Source organism: Myxocyprinus asiaticus, chromosome 4 (genome assembly GCF_019703515.2).
Source record: "Myxocyprinus asiaticus isolate MX2 ecotype Aquarium Trade chromosome 4, UBuf_Myxa_2, whole genome shotgun sequence".
Taxonomy (NCBI): domain Eukaryota; kingdom Metazoa; phylum Chordata; class Actinopteri; order Cypriniformes; family Catostomidae; genus Myxocyprinus; species Myxocyprinus asiaticus.
This window is the reverse complement of record NC_059347.1, coordinates 30,885,179-30,910,881: the sequence shown is the minus strand read 5'-3', so window position 1 is coordinate 30,910,881 and position 25,703 is coordinate 30,885,179. Positions and strand designations below refer to the sequence as shown.

Below are 25,703 nucleotides of genomic sequence, written 5' to 3'. Positions count from 1 at the left end.
CCATTCCATGTGATTTTAGATCTCAAGCTACTGCAGAGAGTGCCGGAATTTAGATATCCATCAGTCAGTAATGCCTTTTGTCTTAGAGAAGGTTTGGGAGTTTACAAATAGGAGTCCGCAAGAAATTGCTATATTGGGGTCTCATGGTACTTGTTGTTGGTTCCATAGTTTGAACAGTACTAGTTGGTTTTCTTACATTTTGGACAAAGTTTGCCCAAGGTTGATTAACAGATAGGGACATCACATTATGAAAAGCAAACAAAAAGTAAGGCCTTCTTTTCCTTAATCCATGTTAGAATGAACACAATAACAGAATGTAAACTGAAACAATGAGTGACTAATTTGAAAACGTACTGCTTAGATTTGTTGTATTGATTTTGCATTAACAAAAATGTTCTGTATGCTAGTGTCTTTAGTAAATTTAATCTACAGCGTATAATCCAATATGTAGACTGAAAAGAAATCCATCAGTCTCTGGACAACTCGTAGTAATTCATATGAGATGGTGAAATCAAATGATATTGTATTGCCACTATTCTCATAGTGACCAACCAATCAACAAACAGAATTTCAAATGCATACAATATAGGCCTCAAATTTTACCTAGCCTTCAATCCAACACTTTATTTTAAGAAAGGAAAAGTCTGTGAACAAATTTAGTTACTCATTCCATGTATTTATGCAAGACAAATTACCAGTGCATGTCAATAATCTGTAATACACTTACCTCGTTCTAAACAACAACGTTTCCTTCCGTGGTATGCAAAAGTTTTTTTTACTAATAAAATCATTGTTAGGTTTAGGGCTTGGGTAAGGGGTTAAACTTAAGAAAAATTGTTAGAACACTTCGTTAGTTCATTCGTTTTTCTCGATGGGAGTAAAAGTCTAGCTTTTTTGTACGGGCCAAAATGTATAATGTGATTTCTTAAGATTTCACCATTTCATATTAATTATTACATCTTGTTATGAGACTAGATTGGAAATAAAAGGTTATATTGCCCCCCAAAAATCAAAAAGCAGTAACTACACTAACACTGAGACAGAGAAAATTTGCATTACATTTTTTTTATATTGTCCAGCCAAATGTCGATTATAAAATAGTCTTACTCTGTTTTCTCTGAATGTGAGCATAGTTGAGCCAAACCCGTCAGCCACAGGGCAGATAGGAGACCTGATTTCAGTTACGACTCACTTTTGACAAAATGTGTAGGTACTGCGTTTTGGCTTTGAAGGGCAGTATAGTACAGTAACAGACTTTGTTCTGGCCAATGAACTCAAGTTGCTTTAATGCCTGTGATTCAGATTCTCAAAGCAATCAATCTGACAGAACAAATGGATTTACAGTGTACATATCAACAGGAAGTTTCTGTTTAATCACCAGGCGATTCACCCACATTCATAACTGTTTAACCTAACAGACCACAGTCCTCATCCATGTGGTGGAGTGGCAGTGATGAAAATGCCCACTCCCAGTCCCTAACAACGCTGCAGCTCATTCAAACACCTACAAACCAAAATAGCAGATGGGCTTGCATAAAGCAGGGAGACAAACATTGGTTCCTATCCTAAAGTGGGCTAAGAGAGTTAAGTGTGAGGGAAATGACACATGATAAATATAGGCTATTGAGAGAAGGCCACTCATTAAAGCAACTGACCAACCTTGGACAGATCTCACAGAAAAAGGAAAAATAAAAACATACTGTATCTTGAAAATAACTCCAGTGGCATCAGATGTCTGGGGGGTGGAGAGAGAGGGGTCAATCACTTCCTCCTCAATGATCCTGAAAGAGAGACTGTGACAGAGTATATTGAGCAGTGCACATGGGTCTGATGTACGGAGGGGACAAGGTCCAGCATCCGGATCAGACTCTGCTGTGCAGGATGTGTTTGCTCATCGCCATTGAACTCAACTAAATGGGACAGAGAGCTTTTAATGCTCCACATAAGCCATGTCATTCAGTGCTCCATCCCAGACACACAGCTTTGCTGAGAGACGTTACACTGTTTTCACTATCCACCAATACAAAACAGACCCAAATGAGTCATACAGTCGCGCTCACAGAGGCAGCTGAGAGTGACAGTGTGTGTAGTGTACACTGATGACGTAAAACTTTGTTGTGTTTGTTATGACACCCTTAATGTGCGTTTTAAACGACGAAGACCGGATTTTTAATGTCGTGTTGTATTTTCTTAGGTTTATTTTTTTATCCCTGTTCTATTAATCGATAGTAAGGCGTAGTGTATTGCAGTAAAATTGCAATATATATCATGAAAAGTACTTGTACTCCAGCTCTCGCGCACTCTCTCTCTCTCTTTCTCAAACACATGCACGCACGCTTTCCTCTTCCACTCCTCCTCTCCGCTGCGCTTGTCGTGTGAAGAGTATCCGACTGCTCCCATAAGCCCTATATATTACTAGCGCAGCAAGCTTTACCTTCAATGAAAGCAGAGAAGAGGAGCGATTGGCTGCGAACATCATCGCCGAGACACAAAACAGAGAATCAAGCCTGACCCTCATTATAGCCGCGGAACATTTATCCCCCTCAAGGAGTGATATTTGCTGCATGAACGTCGATCTTTGGAAACGTGCATTTTGGACCACCAAACTGGCACCTTGTTTGAGTTCTCTCTGCTTAATTTTTGGAGGGTAACTGCGTCCATGTGATGCTATCCCTCTCAAGAGACAAGAGTTTGGAAACGCTTTTAGCGCTGATAATATACTACTACACCTAGATCACCTTTACCAGTCCTGTACCTCCAGCATGGATCGCTGTCAACGACTATTTATCCTCCTGTTGGGATGGGGTTATCTGTGCTGTGGATACAGTGCTGTGCTCAAAACACCCTTCATGGCTTTCTCAAAAGATGTGGGATTTGGACAAAAAGCGGGAGCGCAAGATAAGCAGCATGTGAAGAAAACCGAGCAGGACACACTGTCAGAGCACATGCAGATGCTCTACACCAAATACAACAGCGCGGGATTCCTTCTCAAAGATGGAAACACTGTGCGCAGCTTTAAAGGACAATTGGGTAGGTGTTAAATGCGTTTGTCCACTCTAGACTTAAGAGAGTACTAAGAGACAAAATGTCGTTAATATAGACTGTTTTACTCAAAAGGACATAACGCGTTCTTACGCTAGAAAAGCTAGACGCAGCGCAACTCATACAAAACGCAGGTGTCTCGAGACGCGCTTTTGACAATTGATGTTCTTTTTTACCTGACACGACGTCTAAAACATGCGAGACGCTGAGAAAACAGCTGGAGGTGGCGCGACGGTCAAAGACGTCCGTGCAGTGCATGTTTACATAGATAAACAATGTGAACGGCTCATAACTCTGTTACGTTAGCTTTGGCGGTAGTTGGTGCACCTGTTGAAGAATTCGCACGCGGTAGTCAATTGTCTTCAGACAGCTGGTCGAGATAAACGCTGCGACCTTTTATGCGTTATTTTGTCAACATTTTTTTGCCAATTGTATTTTTTACAAAAGTGTTGTTGGTTTGTTTTCAAGCTGCCGAACGTTCTTCAGTATTTTGCAAGATTCAACGTTACTCGATACGCGTTCATGTCCAAATGAGTTCTTTAGATTATGTGTGTAAACTACTCGTTTAATAAACTTTAATGCCTGTCTGAAAAAAAAAAAAAAAAAAAAAAAAAAAACTCAAATGATTTCGCTTACGTTGAGAAATGCGCTTCTTGCCCGCTTTCAGAAGTTCAGATGATAGTCATACTTCCATAGATATACACTTATACCGCCCTCTTGTGATCAATCTGGACCTTACTGTGCTTTATTACAGTGTAATAAAACACAGCAAGGTCCAGATTGAGTATACTGATTATGTCGATGAGAAAAAGCAATTTGTCAGAGCTTGAGTTCTGTCGTGTTCAGTTGAAAATGTGATATGAAATTAGAAAAGAACCAATAATTTGCTCATTTATTATGTTTTTCTTGAATATGTGTTTCTCCTGTTAGGCAAAGTCAACAATAAGCAGCTACAAATCTTCAACCTCACTTCCCTCACCAAGTCAGAGGATGTTCTCTCAGCGACCCTGCACTACTACATTGGTGACCTGCAGAACAGCAGCAACAGATGCACGAGATTTAAGAGCTGTGCTAACCATAACCTCAGAAGACAAGGGCACATACACCTGAATATCTGGAGCTTCAGCTTTGTGGAGAACATCACCAGAACAATTGGCCATTTCTCCATAAACATTTCCACAATGTACCAGGACTTCATATCGTGGCAGTGGAAAGACATTACTCGTGTGGTCAGTCAAGCCAAGCATTATGACCAGCTTCTTATAGGCATTGACATTGAAGGACGCCAACCTTGGAAGAAGCTCTTGTCAGATAGGTCTCCTTATATTCTGGTCTACGCCAATGACTCGGCTATCTCAGAACCTGAGAGTGTTGTATCCACTCTGCAGAGAAACAAGAGTAGACTGGTGCCAAATCTTCATTTGCTTGAAATGCATAATCGCAGTACCTCCACGCAACATCGGCCCAGGCGGTCAGCCAACATCCTACTGCCACTGCAGAACAATGAGCTTCCAGGCCCAGAGTACCCTTATGAGATTGGGACTTGGGATGAAACCAGCCTTTATGATCCAACGGAGAGCAAGCCAGTCAAGCGCCCTCGTAAGAAGCCTCGCAAGAACCCACGGCATAAAAATCCACTGCTGCAATTTGATGAGCAGACCATAAAGAAAGCACGTAAGAAGCAATGGAACGAGCCCAGGAACTGTGCTCGCAGATATTTGAAGGTCGATTTTGCAGATATTGGCTGGAGTGAGTGGATTATCTCCCCCAAGTCGTTTGATGCATACTACTGCTCGGGGTCTTGTCAGTTCCCCATGCCAAAGGTATGTTATTTACTTACGGTTGGTGACTTAAATTTTTAGATACAAACAGAAGCTTTTCTCTAATTCCAGAAAGTCTTTACATCTCCACCTTTTTTTTTCTTTTTTTTTTTTGTGGAAATATGGAAGCTGGACTGGTTTTATTAACTAGCAAAAAAGTCTAAAAAATGAAACCCATTTTTGTGCACTCTCACAACATTTGCCTGATTTGATTTGATGCAATCAACCCAAGCTGCAAACCAGTGCAATGGGTAAAAGAATGGAGGACAGGTGTATAGAGTAATCATGAAATGTAAGCACCACCCAGTGTCAGTCAAGAGAAAAATTGGTCTGTAAATCTGTAAAGCACTCCATTCTGCAATGTGGACTGCACAGCAGTTCCTTCAGGTTCCATTAACTATCCATGAACACTGGCAGTGCTCATCATTAAACCTGCTAGTCACTCCTCCAAAACACCTGAAAAAGATGCCACTGAAATATTTTGTCACATAAAATATTACAAATAAAGTGACATATGTTGAACTATTGCTACCAAGGGATTTTCTTCTGTGGTATTTTTGTGCTGTAATGCAATCAAAGTAATAAAGACAGTCTAAAAAATATAGTCTGATTCAGGAAAACTTAAGGTCTCTGTGGTAAAGTTAATCATAGAAAACCAAGATCCACTTGTTTAATATTCTTTTTAGGATTTGTTACGGTGGACTCCTTCCAATCACTCCAGTTAAACTGACTTTGGAATTTGTCTTGTTTTTGCAGTAACATCATGCTTGTCTTTGTTTTTATAAATGTTTGTGAATAGTTTGTCTTCTAATGTTTCATCTTTTAATGCCTCGGAGACCTCCAGTGCATTTCATATTTACGCATTTATGTGGATGCAGTAGATGTACCGTCCTAATTGGAGAATTCTCCACCTGTATCTAGTAATAGTTTAGTTGGTTCCAGACTGTTCTGGAAGACGTTGTTAACCACCACTTCATCTTTCCACCTCTTACAGTCTTTGAAACCTTCAAACCATGCCACCATTCAGAGCATTGTGCGGGCGGTCGGTGTTGTCCCTGGCATCCCAGAGCCCTGCTGTGTACCGGAGAAGATGTCTTCCCTCAGTATCCTCTTCTTTGATGAAGACAAGAACGTGGTCCTCAAGGTCTACCCCAATATGACAGTGGACTCCTGCGCCTGCCGGTAAAAAGTTTCGGTCTTTTCCACCAGCCTCCCACCCCTAAACCCAATTTTTGCACTGGAAGAAAGACTACATCCCAGTAGCTGACTGAAGATATTAATTTTATAACCCTTGAAGAACTATCTTTAGCTTTGAGGATTGTGAAGACCGAAGTGCTTTTCCAGAAGGAACTCATTACTCTTAGCAGGAGGCTTCATTTTAACAGTCTCAAACAAGCAGCTTCTTCATCAGGATGTTCTCACAAATGATAACCTCAAGCTTAATCAGCAATTAAGCATCCAGGGGACGAACATTAGCTGTCATCCATCATGAATCTGATTCTGTACAGTTTGTATAATCTGACATTATAATAGCTATATTTTTGCTACAGGGGCATTGATTGACTCTCAATGTCCATATTCAATGGCTGCTATAAAGAGGTATACTTTACTCCAGAGCCCAGGTGTGGTGAAAAGTGTACTTCTGGAAAGAAAGAAAAGGAACTAGTTTAGTTACGGTTTTCAAAATTTCAAATGATATTAAAATGATAATATAACTACAATACATATTCAGTTTTCCACATTATGCTAAAAATGGTGTTTGATATCTGAGTGACCATGTTTTGAATGTCTTCAACTTTCATAAAACAAGAAAATATTTATTTTCTCAATCAAAGAATGTGCAGATTGTAAGTCTGCATCTCATACTGTTACATCACATTTTATAAAAATGTTTTTAAATCAGGCTTCTTTTTTTTTTTTTTACAGATACCTTGCATTTGTAAATATATTTTCAATGTAGTTATGCAGTTATGTTTCCGTCTGACCTGTTAATAAATGTTGCAATAAAAATAATAATAAAAGCTGATCTACACTGATCAGCCACAACATTAAACATTGATTATCTCGTTACAATGGCACCTGTCAAGGGGTGTGATATATTAGGCAGCAAGTGAACAGTCAGTTCTTGAATTCATGTGTTGGAAGCAGGAAAAATGGGCAAGCGTAAGGATCTGAGTGACTTTGACATATTGTGATGGCAAGACGACTGGGTCAGAGCATCTCCAAAACTGCTGGTCTTGTGGGGTGTTCCCAGTATGCAGTGGTTTGTACCTACCAAAAGTGGTCCAAGGAAGGACAACCGGTGAACTGGTGACAGGGTCATGGGCGCCCAAGGCTCAATTATGCGTGTGGGGAGCGAAGGCTAGCCCATCTGGTCCGGTCCCACAGAAGAGCTACTGTAGCACAAATTGCTGAAAAACTTAATACTGGCCATGATCGAAAGATGTCAGAACACACAGTGCATTACAGCTTGCTGCGTATGGGGCTGGGTAGCCTCAGACTGGTCGGAGTGCCCATGCTGACCCCGTCCTCCGCCGAAAGTGCCTACAATGGGCACGTGAGCATCAGAACTGGACCATGGAGCAATAGAAGAAGGTGACCTAGCCTGATAAATCACATTTTCTTTTAGATCACGTGGACGACCGGGTGCGTGTGCATCATTTACCTGGGGAAGAGATGGCAGCAGGATGCACTATGGGAAGAAGGCAGGCCGGAGGAGGCAGTGTGATGCTCTGGGCAATGTTCTGGTGGGAAATCTTGGGTCCTGGCATTTGTGTGGATGTTACTTTGACACGTACCACCTACCTAAAGATTGTTGCAGACCACATACACCCCTTCATGGCAATGGTATTCCCTGATGGCAGTGGCCTCATTCAGTAGGACAATGCGCCCAGCCACACTGCAAAAATTGTTCAGGAATGGTTTGAGGAACATGACAAAGAGTTCAAGGTGTTGACTTGGCCTCCAAATTCCCCAGATCTCAATCCGATTGATCATCTATGGGATGTGCTGGACCAACAAGTCCAATCCATGGAGGCCCCACCTTGCAACATACAGGACTTAAAGGATCTGCTGCTAACGTCTTGGTGCCAGATACCACAGGACACCTTCAGAGGTCTTGTGCAGTCCATGTCTTGACGGGTCAGAGCTGTTATGGCGGCACAAGTGAAACCTACATGATATTAGACAGATGGTTTTAATGTTGTGGCTGATTGGTGTATATGTTGGCATTCTGCCGCAAATGTGTTTCATGTGGAAATATATCCTGTCATTCATCCACAACATGTTACAGACTGCAACTATGGCTGTTAAGAAACCACTATTTTAACCAGGTTTCAGGTTTTTTAATATAAATATCAAGCAAATTCTGATAGACTTTAGTTATTCCTTGAAAATAAATGCAGGGATAGGATGTGAATTTGGATTATTGTTTGAGATATAAAAAAAAAAAAAAAAATTGGGTTTTTACCATCAAGGTCATACTCATTTGCAAATATGCAAATCAAAAATGCAAAAATCTTAAGACAAGAAATGTCAACTTATGAGCAACATTTCAAATAACATGTTAAGAAAGATGATTTTTTATGTCAATTGTATTTAGCCATTATCTCTTTAAACAACAGTGCCTTTATAAAGTACCTTACCACATAAAAAAAAAAAAAAGTTGTTTGATAATAAAGGTATTCCATAAACAAGCAGGTATATTCATTAAATAAGATAAATGAACATTATAATATTTACATTTCACAAAGATGAGTGTTACATATGATGTCATAAGGGAATGAAATAGCAGTGCCATATTGTCTTTTTTGGTGAATTTTTATTTTATTTTATTTTTTACTGAATTGATTTATTTCGATATAAATGTGATATTTTGTTTTGAGAACAATGTTTGTGTAAACATTTTGTACTGTTTTTACTTCTACTTTGAAATTAGCATAGAGCTAAGGCAATGACATATCATGAAGCTGCATGTTCATAAATGGGGTGTGTTCCAGTTGGATTTTCCTTGTTATTCTTAATGTATATTAAACCTATGAACAATAGAAAAAATGTATACATATATGTAAAAGTGGGCTATTATCTTAATATATAACACATCAATTCCGAAAAAGACACACAGTATGTAAAGCACTCCTTTAGCATTTGTGTAATATATATATTTTTGGAAGGCTTCCATCACACTGTGTGTTTTGTAAATGTTATGCTGTAGGTGAAAGGATGTGCTTGTACGATAAGCTTTATAAGAAAATATATTTGTATATGGAAATGACCTTTAAAAGCATTTATTTATTTTCTTTATAATGCATTCTGTATCTTGTTATATTGTGAGGCAAGGGGTCCGTCATTAAATATTGATTCAGAGCTTTGCTGCAGAAAGGTTAGACATGTGTACAAAAGGAAGCAATCACATGACTTGTGTCAAATTAGTTAGAATGCTTATTTTTTAACCAGATCTCCCTAGTTACAGGACTCCCTATTGACAGACCAAGGAAAACTCAATAAAGTTGGATAATTTGAAGAATGATATAGCCATGTGTTTATTTGCCATGTGCTAATGTGGTAAAGGATTGAACACTCAGCCCTCTGGCCATAAAGCAAAACATTGCTGTACATTGATTGCATTATGTAATCAAAAATAATGTTGAAACTGTGTTGCATCATGGGACATGATGTCATTTTCTTAATGGGTCAAAAAGTCACTCCACAGCCAAATATGAGTTCATTATTTAATAGATATTCTCATTTACAAATCACTAGTCTGCACAAACCTCTAAACTAAATAAATTATAAGTGCTGAAAAAATTACAATGTTGACACAAAAGTTTAAGACATATTTTCTCCTAGACAAGTAATGCGACTATCTAAAATATAGATAGAATATTTCAACTTGACTCAAACAAATATTATTCTCCATGAAATATTAACATATTTTTATTCAAAAGAAGAATAAAAATAACCAAGCACTGAACATTACATCAGCAAAAACATTTTTTTCCCAGGTGCAGAGGTGAGGGTAACCTGAAAAAGCACTTCACAGGCTCTAGGAAAAGTCACTAAAAATACTTCTCACTTTCACATACCTGCTTGAATTACACAAACTGCAGTGCAAGTCACCCTCTGAGGTTAACCTTTGAAACCTCATCAGTGGCATTCACAGTCACAGTTGGTTATTAGCCTCAAGAGTTCAAATACATTACATCATCAACACTTCTAAAACAAGGCACATCTCACCTTCTTGCCAGACCACAAAATGTTCTGCTCGTCTAAAGGTAAATATTACCAATGGTTTCACACCATTCTCTATGATGCCCCAGCTACATAATTCTCACATACTGAATCCTCTTGGGGGTGAAAAACATAGTGATGAAAACATTCCTTTCTTATGCCTCTCCTCCTCTGCTGTGCCTACGACTCCACCACAATAGCAGCCTCCAGTCAAGGAGTCCTTTGTTGCAGCACACACACTGATTCTGTTGGCTTCATGATCTGAGGTTCCTCGCAAGAAAGGCTGGCATGTTGGAGATGTGAAATGGCAGAAGAGTTTTGTTTGACTCACACTGTTTGAAACACAAGGGTGCATAGAGGGGTCAATTAGAAGTCCGTGTCCCAACCCGACATTTCATCTGGAGGAATTTCTTCATCGGGAGGATAACTGTCAAAGTAACTGTGGTCAGTGGGACCCTTCACCTGCAGAGAGAGAAAGAAAGAGAGGAACATTGAAAAGACTGAAGGCAATCAGATCAGATTTTTGAGAACATGTTGTATTATGATACATGATCCCATAAGGCTCAATTTAAGAAAATAGCTGTTTTGTTGTTGTTGTCTTACCTCTCTTTTAAGTGGTGATATCAGACTTCTGGATTTCAAACCACCCCAGCTAAAACCAGTAAACCATCTACAAAACAAATAAAAAGCCAAAGAACAACATCATGAATTGTGCAACTTTTAATTTATAGAATTTTAGTCTTTGAGTGTAAAGTTAGCATTTATGGATGCCCACTCTTAAAGTGCTATATACAAATGTAATGTTTTTTTTTTTATTTATTTATTTTTTTTGCAAATACATTTGTCTGAGAGCTTCTTTAAAGGAATGAAAGCACCTATCTCCTGTTAATGAACCAAACCAGGTTGGAACCTAACTAAAAGCATGTCAACAATAACCCAGAAGATAAATGGAGGTCAACATTAGCATCTGTCCATCTGCTCAAGTTTACTGATTAATTCGATTAGACATCCTCAGAGTGGCATGTGTTATGGTGGAACAATAAATAAAGAGATTAACCAGGAAGGAAACCTCTAACTTAGTTGACCCCAATAACCAAGCGTACTGTGTTAGCAGAGCTGAAACATAGAAAGTTTAAAAATCTTTCTGCAATGAATTGCAGTTTAAAACATCATTGTCATTTAGTTTATAGTGTATAAAGTGAGAGTTGTTTATGATTTTTTGTTATGAATTCTTACTTTCCCATGGATATGGGATCACTATTTCAAATTAGACAGTCAAATTTATTGATAACTTAGGATGCTCTTTAGCAAAGCAGCCTCTGATTTGAAATATTATTATGAAAGAAAATATTCAAACAGATTAAGGTTTTTAAAAACACTTACTCTCAAAGACTCTCACCAATATGACACTTCATCATCTTTGAAACTACAATGGAAATTCTGTTCAACCAAGACCTGTTATTTTGTTGTTTTCTCACCTGTGTTTTTTAATATCTGTTATTCCATTCTTCAGATTGCCCAGTCGCTCTGAAGGGTTTTGCCTTCATAATACAAAGTGGACAGCAAAATACTTTATCATATTATGATCAATGGTAGTGGGTTTTGAACAGTTTGAGAAATAAGGTAAAAGACATAAGGTACTCAGTGAAGTCTTGACCATTCTCTTGTCTAATACATAGATAAAAACAATGGATGATCATACCTGCACAGCTTGCGAATAAGGTCGCCTGGCCTTTTGCTGATCTTTTTAGGGAAGTCCATCTTCTCAATTCCTTTCAGAATGAATGTGTATATAATCATCTGATCTGAGCCAATAAAAGGAGGGCTTGGGGAACAATCAGATCAAATAGGTTTTCATAAGATACTCAGAGTCAGTCATTCACCTGAATATCAAATGCATCTATGCACCTTTGCTTGTCTATTAAGAAATAAGTGAAATCTGCAACATATGGTTTAAAATGAGAACTGAATCGATACAAACCTTCCTGTGAGGAGTTCAAAGATCAGGATTCCAAGAGACCAGAAGTCCACACTGAGACCATGGCCTCTATTGAGAATGATCTCTGGCGCGACATACTCTGGAGTCCCGCAGAACGTCCAAGTTCTCTGACCACATTTGAGCTTCTTAGCAAAGCCAAAATCCACCTGAGAATATTGATATTGTATTGCTATGCAACAACCAAATACACAGGCTACTTGAGTTTACTAAGTTAATTCCCTTAAGTGTGCTGACTTTGCAGAGGAGCTCACCAGTTTGACGTATCCATCTGCATCTAGCATCAAATTCTCAGGCTTCAGGTCCCTGTATATGATTCCACTGTTGTGGAGATAGTCAAAGGCCTCTGTGACACAGCCCACACAGAACTTGGCTGTGTACTCATCAAAACTGCCCCTGTATTTAAATATTCACTTACCGAGAATGAGATAATCTACTGCTGTCAATGGTTTTGTATAGAACTGTACATAACAAACAGTAAAGCAGACAGCCAACAATTTTAATAAATGTTTTTAAGCATCAAAAGCAGAAAAACTTAAGCTGTACTGGCCGCATGTTCTGCAAGCTAACCTGTCTCGCAGAAGGCTCCAGATCTCTCCACCGAGGCACGCCTCCAACAGCATGTACACATACTTGTTGTCTTTGAAGGTACGATACATTCTAGGAGCAAGAAAATACAGCCAGAAACAAAAATAAAAGGTAGGTTTTGAAATAGGGGTTTAGAAAACAATTTCTATACTCAATGTCACATTCACTTTGGTCTGGATGTTCTCTTAAATGTTTAGTTACCAGAAATGTATATTTTTAATGTAATCATGTAAACATTGAGGGGATTCATGGATAACTTCTTCAGAAAGCAAAGACTTTCTTGTCGGGGTGTCTTGATATATACATAAATCTCATTTGCTTGTCTGCAGGATTCACTATTGATAAACAGGTACACTCATTACTGGCTACTTTTACTAAGAAATACTTAAACTGAATAGATTTAAATAAATGCGTATAAAATGAGTACTTTGGTAGATAAAGTTTCAAATATGTCCAATATATGTGGCTTTTGAATACAAAGTTGAACATACTTAACAATGAAAGGAGAGTGTGTCTCAAGCAAAATCCTCCTCTCTGAGTAAATGTGCTCTTCCTGTCTATTATCCACGATGTGGCGCTTCTTGATGCATTTCAGAGCAAATGTCACATTTTCATTCTTTACTTTCACCTAGAAGAAAGCTGGCATCATTATTGCTTATATAAGGCCATCATCTTGTGGACATGATTTATGTTTGCGATTTATAATATCATAAAGAGGAAATGTCATTAGGGTGAATAATACTAACCAATTCAACTCTTCCAAATCCTCCAACTCCAAGTGTGGCAATAACCTCTAGGCTGCTGAAAGGTATAGCAGAAGCAAAGCTGCTTTCTCTCTCTTTCAACTCTATCATGTCATGTGACAATGGTGGGCCGGGTGGGGTGCTGCTCCCTGACCTCCTAAAAAATAAGTGAGGATTTACAGAAAACTGATCACTGTTACATACTGTATGAGACAGGGGCAAATATCACTATTTGGGTCATTGTGGTTTAAATAGTCATTGAGGCCAAAATTGCAATTATACTAAAATAATCATTCCTGCCGGGTGGCAAATTTGTCTGTTTTTGCACAGAACTGACTTGCATTAATTAAATATATAAGGCCTGCATTGGGGATCCAAATGCTCAACTATTAAAAGTACAATCTGTCATTTTCAAAGTAGCTCTTGACAAGTACTGTAACATTCTGTATGTTATCCAAAATATGTACGTTATAAATTACGGGTGATTGTTCAATCCATGATATCATGATATCTGTCAATTGAAAAATCTAAGACTCTAGGCTATATACATTTATGTGAATGAGAACATCTTTTTGTTTATTATTGGAAAAATTGTGAAATTGTGCCTTTAATATACATTTAGGCTGTTTCAGACAATAGACAATAGAGTGATAACTAGTCAAGAAGTAAATAGGCTAACAGTTTGCACTTACTTTGCATTTCTTTTTATATCATCACGTGCTAAATTATCAACATAGCTTTGGAGGTACTTCTTCAGCTCGTCAAAGGTTCCAACAGTTTGACTGAAAGTTCTAAGAGAATTTTTTTTTGTCAGTCAGAACAAAAATCATAATCATTTGAATGATGATGTGATGCTGAAGTGTGAACTCACTCTCGATCAATGACAAGGCATTCCACTCCATCCTCATCTGCGATTATATTTGCTGATCTGACATCATCACTGTGAAATGACAAGGGAGGAATTCATTAAGTGTATTAATCATGAACTGAGCTATAAATTTGTTCCTAAAATAACATATGTTTTAGGCAAGAATGGAATACATCATACTATGAATTTTTGTGTATTAATATCCTATACGTAAACAGAAAATTGACCGTTTCTGGACATTCTGTTATTGGTTACACTACAATAACCCTGTACTGAAAGGTTATAACAAGTGGGATTAAACTGAGAAAATGAGAATTGATGCTGGGGATTGAAGGAAGACTGCACCTGATGAGAGCCTTCTCTCCAAAATAATCCCCCTTCCCCAAGGTGTTGATGATCTGAGGCTCTTCATGATCCTGTGTGCTTTGAGTTACTTTAATCTGGGCAACATAGAAACACAGAGGTTATATTTCAAATGCTTATGGATCATATCTGATCACAAAGCCTTAAAATGTAGCACATTTTTTTTCTTCTTCTTCTTTGACCTAATCCTTTTTTTATATATACAATATAGATTTAAACTAATTTCATGCTTTATGTATATTGGAACAATACATCACATATGGAATTCACTGTATTGCATATGGCAGAGGTTGACTGATATGGATTTTTCAAAGACCAATGCCGATACCTTTGGTCCCTATAATGCAGTTATATTAACTTATACATTTTAATTACAGCAAATGATATGTACACACTACATTAAAATTAAACAAACAGCTCTTATGCAACATTTATACAATTCACTAAAAATATTTGAAAAATAAAAATATGAATAGAAAATAGAAATTATTTAATGAAGACTGGTTTCTCCCAAGGGTTTATTTTCCCCTCTCCATTCTTGTGTAGTTTTGGGTTCCTTGCCATAGTCCCCTTTGGCTAGCTCACTGGGGGTCTAAAGACAAATAATTTTTAAAGCATGATTTCCAATCATGTTTTTTTTATTTAAACTGTTCAATGAGGACTTTAATACATAGACATTACAGCATAATTTTTTTTTTTTTATTGTTACAGCATAATCTTCTGTAAAGCTGCTTTGAAACCATGCATGTTGTGAAAAACACAATACAAATAAAAATGACTTGACTTGCATTATCTATTGACAAGGCTATTGGTTAATTAATGAGAATTAACGCTTCTATTAATCTACTAAGCGGGCACGGTTATTGGCTAATGATGATAATCTCAAAATTGACAAATATCAGCCTGTTATATAAGGACTGGCCAATATGTTTTTTTTTATTTTTTTTATCTATCACTAGTCTATAGAGCAATTTAATGCAAGGTAACTATGTAATCAATCATAATGATCTTGCTGAAATTGAATTATTTCATAGACTTGGATTCATCCTTGTGTAAAATGATCCACTAAAGTGTGTTGACACTCTTGACCTTTCTGTTAGTCAGTTTTTGGTGACTAATGGCCTTATTCCCAACACGCAATCGGACACAGTGGCGACAGGCAGATGTGAACCATCATTTCCGGTAATTAAATTCAAACCCACCTGCCCTCACTAAAACCTCTTCCCTACACTACAGTGCAGCAGGAACCAACAGGGGATCCAAGGATGTTGCTTCCCAGTGGAGAGTCCTGTCTCTTAACCACTTCAGTGTCAAATTACTGATTTATCTCAACACACTCGACCTCCCACAGTCCCACATCAGTGTCTCCAGTGAAGTCCATGAGGATTACTGGTGTGAAGCAATGGTGCCTCAAGTGGGTTAAATCACTTTTGTTTTGTTCTTGATGTTTTAGCTTAAGTATTGGAGTACACAGGTAAACCTCTATACCAGGCATTAATAGAGGCTTTAGAAATGTTCCCAAAATGTTTTATTATGTGCCCTGTTGATGAACTGTATCATACATTAAAAACTGTGAATATATAACATTTTGCCAAAATAAATTGATGATATTGTATTGTAAATTACCGTCCCATTGGCAATTATGTAGAAGGTGTTTCCTTCCTCTCCCTCCCTGATGATGTAGTCTCCTTTATTATAATACTCCTGGCGAAGAAACATAAGACAAAACTCATTTAGCTATTGATTTAGCATCAAGACACTGCTGTCATGTTCCCAGAGGGATGAGCCCGAGGGAGACAACAGGAAGGCTGCAATATTTGACTCCATAGTGTTATATGAGGTTATGTCTTCATGCACTGCATTGAAAGCACAGTATTACTGCTTATTTATTTAATTTAATACAATGTTTTATAAGATGGACATGAAGTTCTGATGTATTTAGTGCCAGCTTCCTCAATAGAGGCAGTTACATCTGACTGTTGACACCAATGTTCCCTCTAAGCTGCACGATTCAGCTGAACAGAACTGTATTCTTGTTTCTTGTATTTCACTGTAAGCCACTTTTGAAAACAAGCCAAAGTCCCTTTCAAGGCAAGTCAGTCCACTCGGCGGCCATTTTGGGAATGCTATTTTCTATGGATGCAAGTGGCATGAAAGTACAGCTCCTGTCTACTTGAATGAGGAAAGACCGAAATTTCCAAAATGGTTGGTCAAGATTACGATCAAAGAACATGTTTCAAATCAGCAGTAAAATCTGATGATAATGGTATCATTAATTGTGCTTAAAAAACACTTTTTTTCAGGCTGGTCCAGCTTATGAGCATGCGCAATCTCGAGTTGACTGACAGGCGATGTTTGAATCTAAATGTCATTGAATCTTTTACCTGTTAGGCATGACTTCTTGTTCTTCATCTGCCATTTATAGGGTTCCAGTCTCTCATATTCATTTTAATCCAAGTGCTCCCGCTCGGGCTAAAAAGTATCTGACAAAAATGTCTGCCAATTGTACTCATCTAAAGGTTTTCAGAACAGATCATTTTCGAAACATTGCTAACCATGCTATCTCTTCATGCTGACTATCTGAAATCTCAGTTACAACCCACTCTGAAGGAGCTCCATTTCTCTGGTCCATGTTCTCAACAGATTTCCATACCCAACTATGGCAGAGCTCTGCTGTTTCATTACAGAAGCTCTTTAGACATGCCACGTTCTTCTCTGGGTCTCAAAAACATTTGTCTGCTCCTAGCATTACACTCTGCATTCCATTCCCCACTGTTTAATGATAAAGTTCCACATTATCTGCATGTTTCAGGCTGAAACATCTGGGCCACTATTGGGTTACATTGCTTCCTAAACCCCTAGAGAGGAGAATATAATCAACTCCATCGCAGTGATTGAATAACGACATTCTCCCATTCGACCCCAGGGGCCGACAATCGAGAGGAATGTCCTTGATGTTTTTTTCAGCATAGAGGAACACAAGAAGGGTTATTTGACATTGAGTTGACAAAGCCCACGCTCTTTTAGAAAAACTCACTTTGGCCCCTCGTGGAGACGTGGAATAAATCAGTCAGCAGCCTACATTGGGTACAAACATCTTTAACAAATCACTCGTCCCCTTGATTGGAGTGAACACTTCGCTCAGCCATAGTCAAATAACTATGGTAACAATATACTAGGCCAAGTGATGACATATGCAATGTCGTCATTTTTTGTCCAAAATTGTCACTTTCGGTTTGGACGTCTGAAGGCAAGTATTTACTACAGATGCTTGGACAGGTTTTAATTGGCAAATGTTTTATAGTATATTGAATCAGATGGGGCTGCCTAGTTTCTTTTGAATCACCAGACCAAAATCTTTTACTTACCACCTCTAAGCAGTCAACAATCTTGGTTAGTTTATCCCCAGGCAGATTGGCAAGAAGTGAAACACTAAAACAAAATAAAATAAAATACAAAAAGTCAGGTCAGCTGCAAGAGGCATCAGTCATTTGATTTTTTAAACATGATTTTGGCTTTTGGAATGTATGCATTTGTTAAACTCAGTAAATTGTCTTAAGTTATATAAGCAAGCATTTTAAGTTATAAAATGCAAGCATTTTAAGACTGCCCCTTTAAATCTGATTGAACTGATGGTTGTTTTTATTTAAGCAAGTTATTTCTATTTTTGCTGAAGGTTATGGAGAACAGTTGTGTTTATATTTCATCTTACATAAGATAATATCTCTCATTTGTATTTTCTTATTAGAATGTCTTCAAGAGCCCTCAAATTAAATTATTTCATTTTGTTCCTTTCATGTTTTCTATTTAAACTAATAGTTATATAAGCTATGAGGTCACGGAGGTCACTTCAACCAGACCATGAAGGCAACCAAATTGACCTTAATTATAAATAGCTAGGCTAATGTCACAGAAAAATTCCTAGCTATGCTTTATTGGTTTCTTTGATCTCCACAGTGTTTCATGCAAAAACATATTTTGATGCAAACAGTGGTGGAAGGACACTACAGTAAACAGCAGGAGGGATGAGCAGCTTGGATTACCTCCTCAGGAAGTTGCGGTACTGCTCATGCCGAGCCTCAGCGGTCATACGCATGATGTTGTGAAAGACTTCTCGATCGAGGGCCCATGTCTTCACATTGCTGGCAGCTGCAATCATAGCAAAACAGCAGGTAAGAGAAATACAAGTAGCTTCCAGGTTTATTCTCATCCTCACTGAGTGGTGTCCATTTAATGGTTTAGTGACCAGGAAACTACAGTTGCTTCCAAAAGCGCAATTAGGAAGTGGTTACATTTAACACGGTGACTCAGTTGAGAAAAAAGGCAACTAGATTGACAGTATCAAAAAACAATACAGATTTTGAAGAAGAAGAAAAAAACATTCTCATTTTGATTTGGTTTGGTTGATGTGACTTTAAGACTCTTAAGGGTGAGGCTAAGAACTATGAAGTGTCCCACCACACTGTTTTATTATTTAATATTATGGGTAATGCATTACAGCGCATCAGTGGTCCTTTTAGGAGTAAGAAAGTTAGTATAGCACTTTTCAAAATAACGGTAACACTTTACAAAAAGGTTCCATTTGTTAACATAAGTTAACTACATTAATTAAAGGAATGTTCTGGGTTCAGTACAAGTTAAGCTCAATCGACAGCATTTGTGGCATAATGTTGAGTACCACAAAAATTAATTTCTTCAAAAAAAATATCAAAAATCAAGGTTACAGTGAGGCTCTTACAATGGAAGTCAATGGGGATAACAAAAGTGAATGTGGTCAATATTATTAAACACAGAAATGTGAAGCTTGTAATTTTATAAAAGCACTTGCATTAATTCTTCTGTTGAAACTTGTGTATTATTTGAGCTGTAAAGTTGTATAAATTGTCATTTTTACTGTTGTTTTAGGGTTTTAGGGTTTGTTGACATTACATCATCATGGTAAAATTGGCGCTAACTTTACACAGAAAAGGTTAAGTGATTTCATCACACTAAAATCAAGTTTATACGCATATCCTTTACATCTTGTGGCTGTATTTTTTAAAACAGTGAGTATTTTAACGTTAAAAAATTGGCCCCCATTCACTTCCATTGAGTCTTACTGTAACACAGATTCTTGCTTTTTAAAAGAAAAGGAGGGACAAGTCGAAATTAATTTTTGTGGTAATCAGCATTATGCCACAAATGCTTTCGACTAAGCTTAACTTGTACTGAACATTCCTTTAATATGAACTAACAATAAATAACACTTTTACAGCATTTATTAATCTTGGTTAATGTTAATTTCAACATTCGTTAACTTTAATGCACTATGAACTAACATGAACTAACAATCAACAATTGCATTTTTATTAACTAACATTATAATTAATAAGTGCTGTAAAAAATATATTGTACATTGTTTGTTCATGATACCTAATTCATTAACTAATGTTAACGAATAGAACCTTTTTGTAAAGTATTACCAAAATTACTGACAAGTCAATGAGATTAACACTACAAAACCAAAAAGATGTCCAAGCTATTGCTGTAGGGTTTTGTTTGTTTGTTTGTTTGTTTGTTTGTTTTTTGTCTTCAGTTCTGTTTGATAGCCTGTTGTCAATGTGGCCAGTCCATGGTCACAGCATTTTTAAACACAAAGACCTGTCATTTATGGACAATTTGAATTCTGTGTATTCTAAATAATTTCTTTATTTATTTTTTTGAGCAATCTTTAGCACATATGACTAAATTACCAAAATCAGACATACAGTAGAATTGTACTTCTCATAATCACATCAAATGAAAGATTCATAGAATGATACCAGCACATATGAAATACTTCACCTTTCACCGATGCAGTCCTTGTGCAATTGTATAAGATGGCTAATTCACCAAATGTGGTCCAGACTGCTATTGATGTGAGCAGTTTGCTGTGCTGATAGACATCCAGCTTGCCATCTGTACAAAGGAAACAGTGCTTAAACACAAAATTCTCACTCTCACTCATTTAAATTGTTTCTTGCATTTTGAATGAATTTGCACCTTTATTCACTTTAAATGGTTAAATCTTATCCCAAAATAAAATATTTTTAACATGATTTTAGTGCAGACATAGGAGTGAGAGTCATGGCAGTAACTCTGACACCTTCAATGGTCCCAAAAAGTATTTGGACATTTGTGCACACATATTACACTTAAAATCGTCTGAATGTCATTGCTTAGATAGAAAATATAAAACCACATGGCACCTGCAGACAAATGATGCTAGACTTTTTTTTCAGAAATACATTTTTAGCAATTACTTGCAAATAACTGGTGTCAATTAGATTTTTAAAGGAAGCATAAAGTCAATTCACCTCAAGTTTACACAGGTGTCCTACTTTATCACATTAACTATGGACACGTTCCATTAATTTTAATAACAAGAAGGTACCCAAATACATCTCAATTGTCTTAATTTTAAACAATATATGTTTTATCATTTCAAACCTATCAAACTTTTTTAACAAGCAAATGTTTGAAGAACAGAATGCTTGAAGAGTGTGTTTGTGCTACATTTTTGTAAAATAAATGCCACTTGGTTTGGTATTTTGTTATATAATGCAAAGGCATTCATACATTTTGAAGTGTGACTTACATGTCCATAAATACTTTGGAAGCAGTACGCAGAGATGGTTTTCCTCATATTTACACATCTTTAAATCAACACCAAATTAGTATGATTAATTAAAAATTCTCTTCAACTTTTACTATTTTCATACCTGCGAGCACAAACAGGTGGTTGCCCGGCTCTCCCTGTTTAATGACATGTTCTCCCTGCTGGTACGTCCTCTCGTACATACACTCCACCATGTCTTTCAATTGCTGCACTTCCAGTCTCCTCAGATATTGGTTCTTATTCAAGGCATCTGTGAGGAGCTTTTTTACACTGTTAGAAACAAGCACATTTATAAGCAAAACTGTGTTGTCTCAATTGTCAAAAAGATAATACATTTATGAATGCAATGTCACTTCTGAGAAAATACTGTTGTTCGCTTGATTTTGGTGGCCAATCTAGAGAAACTGTGGAGGCTGAGATATCATTACTCTGGGGTTGATGGACTGTCATAAAGAATGACCGAGAACAAATGATTCAAGATGAACTAATTGGACAGTTCTGCACTCTGTCTCTTTTAGCTATCAAGCGCACCAGTTGTTTGATTTTCAATGTTAGAATAGAGACAATATAATGAATCTCAAATATGGTGTTCTGCTGACAGATTAGACCAACTTAAGCTTCCCAACATAATGAGTATCTACGCAACATGGTCTCTTGAAAGCTTAGCATATGAATAGAACACATACTAATTACCAACATGAAAAAATGGCAGATCTATTTTAGCTCTTTGAGGATCCTTGACACTAGCTGAGATACAATACTGAATATTCCTGTACAGTTGCACTGATTTACAAAAACATAAACACACACACACACGTCACATGTCTTGCTCAAGTGAGGATTTGAACTCCTTATTATATCTGCCAACATTTAATCAAACCCTTATTCACAAGATGCCTTGCACAAAGCCAGCTGTTTACCACTGAGAAGAGGATGCACGATTGTACTATTAGACTCACCTGCTGAAAAAACCAGCATTGCTAATCACCAGCTTATGTTGTGTTTTGGATGCTGGTGTGCTAGTGTCTCCACCAGGCTTTCAAACTAGCTTAGCATAGATTCAACTCCTGTTAGGTAGAAAAGTAGAGAATTTATCAAACAGCTCACCTTTGCTCTTTCCAGACTCGTGCACTCTCAAAGTAGAATTTAGGTATACCGCTAGAGTCAAATGTTCTTGATGAAGGCTCTGCAGACACCCCAGCTTTTGCTCCTTTCCTCCTGTTGAGGGTATCTCTGAACAGGCCAGTGAGACACTGACTGACCTTTTCCTTGATAGGTGATGGTAGAAGACCCAACTCCTCTTGATTCTTCAGTGCATCCTGGAGCTTATTGAGTTGGAAGCACTTGTTCCTCAAAGCATCAGAGATCTCTGAGATTGCCTGTCTCTGCTGGGCCAGCTGCTCCTCGAGATGTTTGATCTGAAGCTCCTTGGCATTCAGGTCTTCATTTTTCTTCTTCAGCTGGTTCTCCAGCTCCTCCACCCTGACTCTGAGGACCTGAGGAGCCGAGCTTGATTCCCCATTGTTTTTGGACTTGGATGAGCCACCGACCTGCTTGAGAGGGTTTAGTTTCATCGAGCCATTTCCCATCTTGGAACTAGAATACTACAATAAAGACAGTCAAGATAAGTTAGCTGTGCGACATTTTTATCTCAAAATTTGAATATTTCAGACTTAATGACGTATTTGATTGTGCAGACAGTAATCATTTGATTAAATTAGATTTCTTTATAAATAATATAAATAATACTGCTGGATCATCTGGGTGTGTGCTGATCTCTTGTTGTCGGGTTTGGTGCTGGCATTTGTCTCCTAGAGAATACACCTTTGATAGTAAAGGTTATGGGATCCTCCCAAGCTTTTCATCTACCAATTATGGATCTGCATCTCATTATGAGGGGCTTAGACACTGACGCAAAACTATATCATGTCATACAAATAGCAAATATGATAGAAAGAAAGAAAGAGAGAGAGAGAGAGAGAGAGAGAGACTGTTGGCCCCAGTGATTTAGACCTAATCAATAATTTAGAGGCACAGTAATACCGGATGGCACCAGCACCCCATGAGCATGCAATATGCTCTTTCCTGGACGAACTGGTGATGTCATTCTTTGTGGGCATTCATTGATGTAGAAAATGAAATAGGATGTTTTGTAATTCACTTTGGGTTAGAAACATACAATAGACACTGGACACTCCCACCACAGAGAAAAAAATGTCAGAGTACAATCACAGTATTTACAATGCAAGACCTCAGAGCAAACCAGATACAGACGCCCACATCATCATCCATAAACTTTGTTGGAACACCAAGTATGCAAACTCAATTAGAAAGTTATTTTGTTTGTATTCAATCTGGATTTTAAATTCACAGGAAATTTGATTATCTTTATGTCCTCACAGAGATTCATGTTATTTAATTTAGAGAGGATGTTTACAGTTTACAGTTGGAAATACATAGGCTAATCAATAACCCCCCTTGCTAATTAAGCTCAATATAATATAGCCAAAAATAGGAAAATTTTGAAAGAATAAAGATATTTTGCTCTAACAAAGTAAGAAATAAAAATGTCAAGATCAATATTAAAGTGAAAGGCTACTTTGAACTGTAGCCCACATTAATATCGCGTTGTTTTAAGGGTACTACAAACGTTACACCTGTCATCTAACTGAAACATTTTCAAGTAGCAGGGTTTCTGAATGGTGTTTAAATGTTTTGAAAAGCCTACCGTTTTCTTGTGCAGGTACTCCTCTGCAACGTTACTCAGTAAAGTAGAAGAAATGAATGGAAAGAAGTGCTCTGTTTGGTCTCAAGAAGTCCCTGTCAACACAGTGTTCACACGCGACACACAAACAAACTCTGTTCACCATGTGTCATTTCTCCACAATAACTACACCTCAATCCCTTTAGCAGTCGTGATGGGTTAATCTCTCTCTCTCTCTCTCTCTCTCTGTCTCTCTCTCTCTCTCTCTCTCTGTGTGTGTGTGTGTGTGTGTCGTATTCTCCTCTCTCTCGCTCGCGCGCTTTCTCTGTCATTATCTGTGTCCTTATGCAATTAATGAGTAATTCTTTCTTTCGCCAAAAAGGTTACACTCTTTAAAACAAGCCTAAACACACATTTTTGCATTAGTGCCAAAGTCCTATAGACTGTTGTACTTGGCCAGTATGAAAGTAATAGGACATTTTTATCCACATTCTTGGATCCTGATTTACACTAATGATTTTCACAGTGCTGTTACAGTAATCCCAGAGTCAGCTGAATTGATTTAAATGCATTTACGTGAATCCAAGCCAATGAGTTACATCAGAGAGTCTGATTAGCCCCTGGATATGGAAATTACCAATATCTTTCAAAGCTTTCAGTCATATGCACTGTGCATCACATACTTTTAGCAAATATTACAGTGAGTGCTCTGCTGAACCACAGCATCAGTGTCGAAATTTGACGTGATCAGGAACTCTACTAACTCTATTAAAATATATATAGTTTGGTGCTGCCAGTAAGGTGTATATATATATATATATATATATATATATATATATATATATATATATATATATATATATATATATATATATTATTATTATTATTATTATTATTATTATTATTATTATAAATCACCGGATTTCTAGATGGTTTCACCGGACAACCAGTAGATGGAGACAGGTCCATTTCTATTTTTATGTATTTAAGTTTTTCTCAATTGCTTAGACATATTTCCTGAGACCTCTTACACATTTTTCAAAACCACAAAATCAAAACTGCAAACTCAGTATTGCAAACCTCAAACGTTTATGGTAAGATCAAAACTCTCTTAAACACATTATTTTTTAGTTATTTTCATTCAAATGTAAACTTTCCTTCTGATGGAAAGGTGCTATATGTAATATTTTTACTGTACTAAATCATAAAATGACCATAATATGTCATTAGAGAATTAGGAAACATGCTAAGTTGAAATACTGGCTTCTCCGATAACAAAACTACAGCCAGTATATTCTACTTTGGTTTCCATTCCAGGCCGGAATTTCTGTTTAAGTTTGCATCTAGCATCTTTAACAAAAGGTTATTCATACATGACAAAGGACACCTCTGATAAACCTTTTTCAAATTTTTATTTTTTAAATTAACCTTACAGGCAGCACCAAACTACATCAGTCCTGATGGATCTCCTTAAGCCACTAATAAACTAATAATATATTGATGACACTTTATACTTCCATTTGCCATTAACAGACATATACTGCAGGTAGGCCTAATTCTTAACAGATTAGTAGCTAGTTTATCAACATTTAAATCTATCAATTGAAACTTTCATGACATTCATAGCTACATAAATATATTTTCAGTTTTAACTGTCTATTAAGTGTAGTATAATGCAATAATGTGTAATGGGTTATTTATGAAAGTTCTAAA

At 37.2% G+C, this 25,703-nt stretch overlaps 2 protein-coding genes across 2 annotated transcripts; one reads left to right on the top strand and one right to left on the bottom strand.

Annotated features, from left to right (window-relative positions):
* Positions 1-2,266: 2,266 nt before the first annotated feature.
* Positions 2,267-9,390, top strand: bmp3 (bone morphogenetic protein 3). Its single transcript, XM_051694228.1, has 3 exons — positions 2,267-3,030; positions 3,973-4,865; positions 5,857-9,390. Exons 1-3 carry the CDS (start codon positions 2,763-2,765, stop codon positions 6,046-6,048), a joined length of 1,353 nt encoding a protein of 450 aa, XP_051550188.1. The 5' UTR covers positions 2,267-2,762; the 3' UTR covers positions 6,049-9,390.
* A 238-nt stretch (positions 9,391-9,628) lies between these two features.
* On the bottom strand, positions 9,629-24,166 carry prkg2 (protein kinase cGMP-dependent 2). Its single transcript, XM_051694201.1, has 19 exons — positions 24,015-24,166; positions 22,394-22,890; positions 21,390-21,556; positions 20,473-20,586; positions 18,693-18,798; positions 18,018-18,081; positions 16,276-16,353; positions 14,632-14,726; positions 14,290-14,358; positions 14,111-14,209; positions 13,422-13,575; positions 13,167-13,303; positions 12,658-12,747; positions 12,342-12,483; positions 12,073-12,236; positions 11,794-11,916; positions 11,570-11,632; positions 10,695-10,761; positions 9,629-10,553 (listed from the first exon to the last, which is right to left on the bottom strand). The coding sequence occupies exons 2-19, from the start codon at positions 22,873-22,875 to the stop codon at positions 10,458-10,460; spliced, it is 2,310 nt and encodes a 769-aa protein (XP_051550161.1). The 5' UTR covers positions 22,876-22,890; positions 24,015-24,166; the 3' UTR covers positions 9,629-10,457.
* Between the last annotated feature and the right edge of the window lie 1,537 nt (positions 24,167-25,703).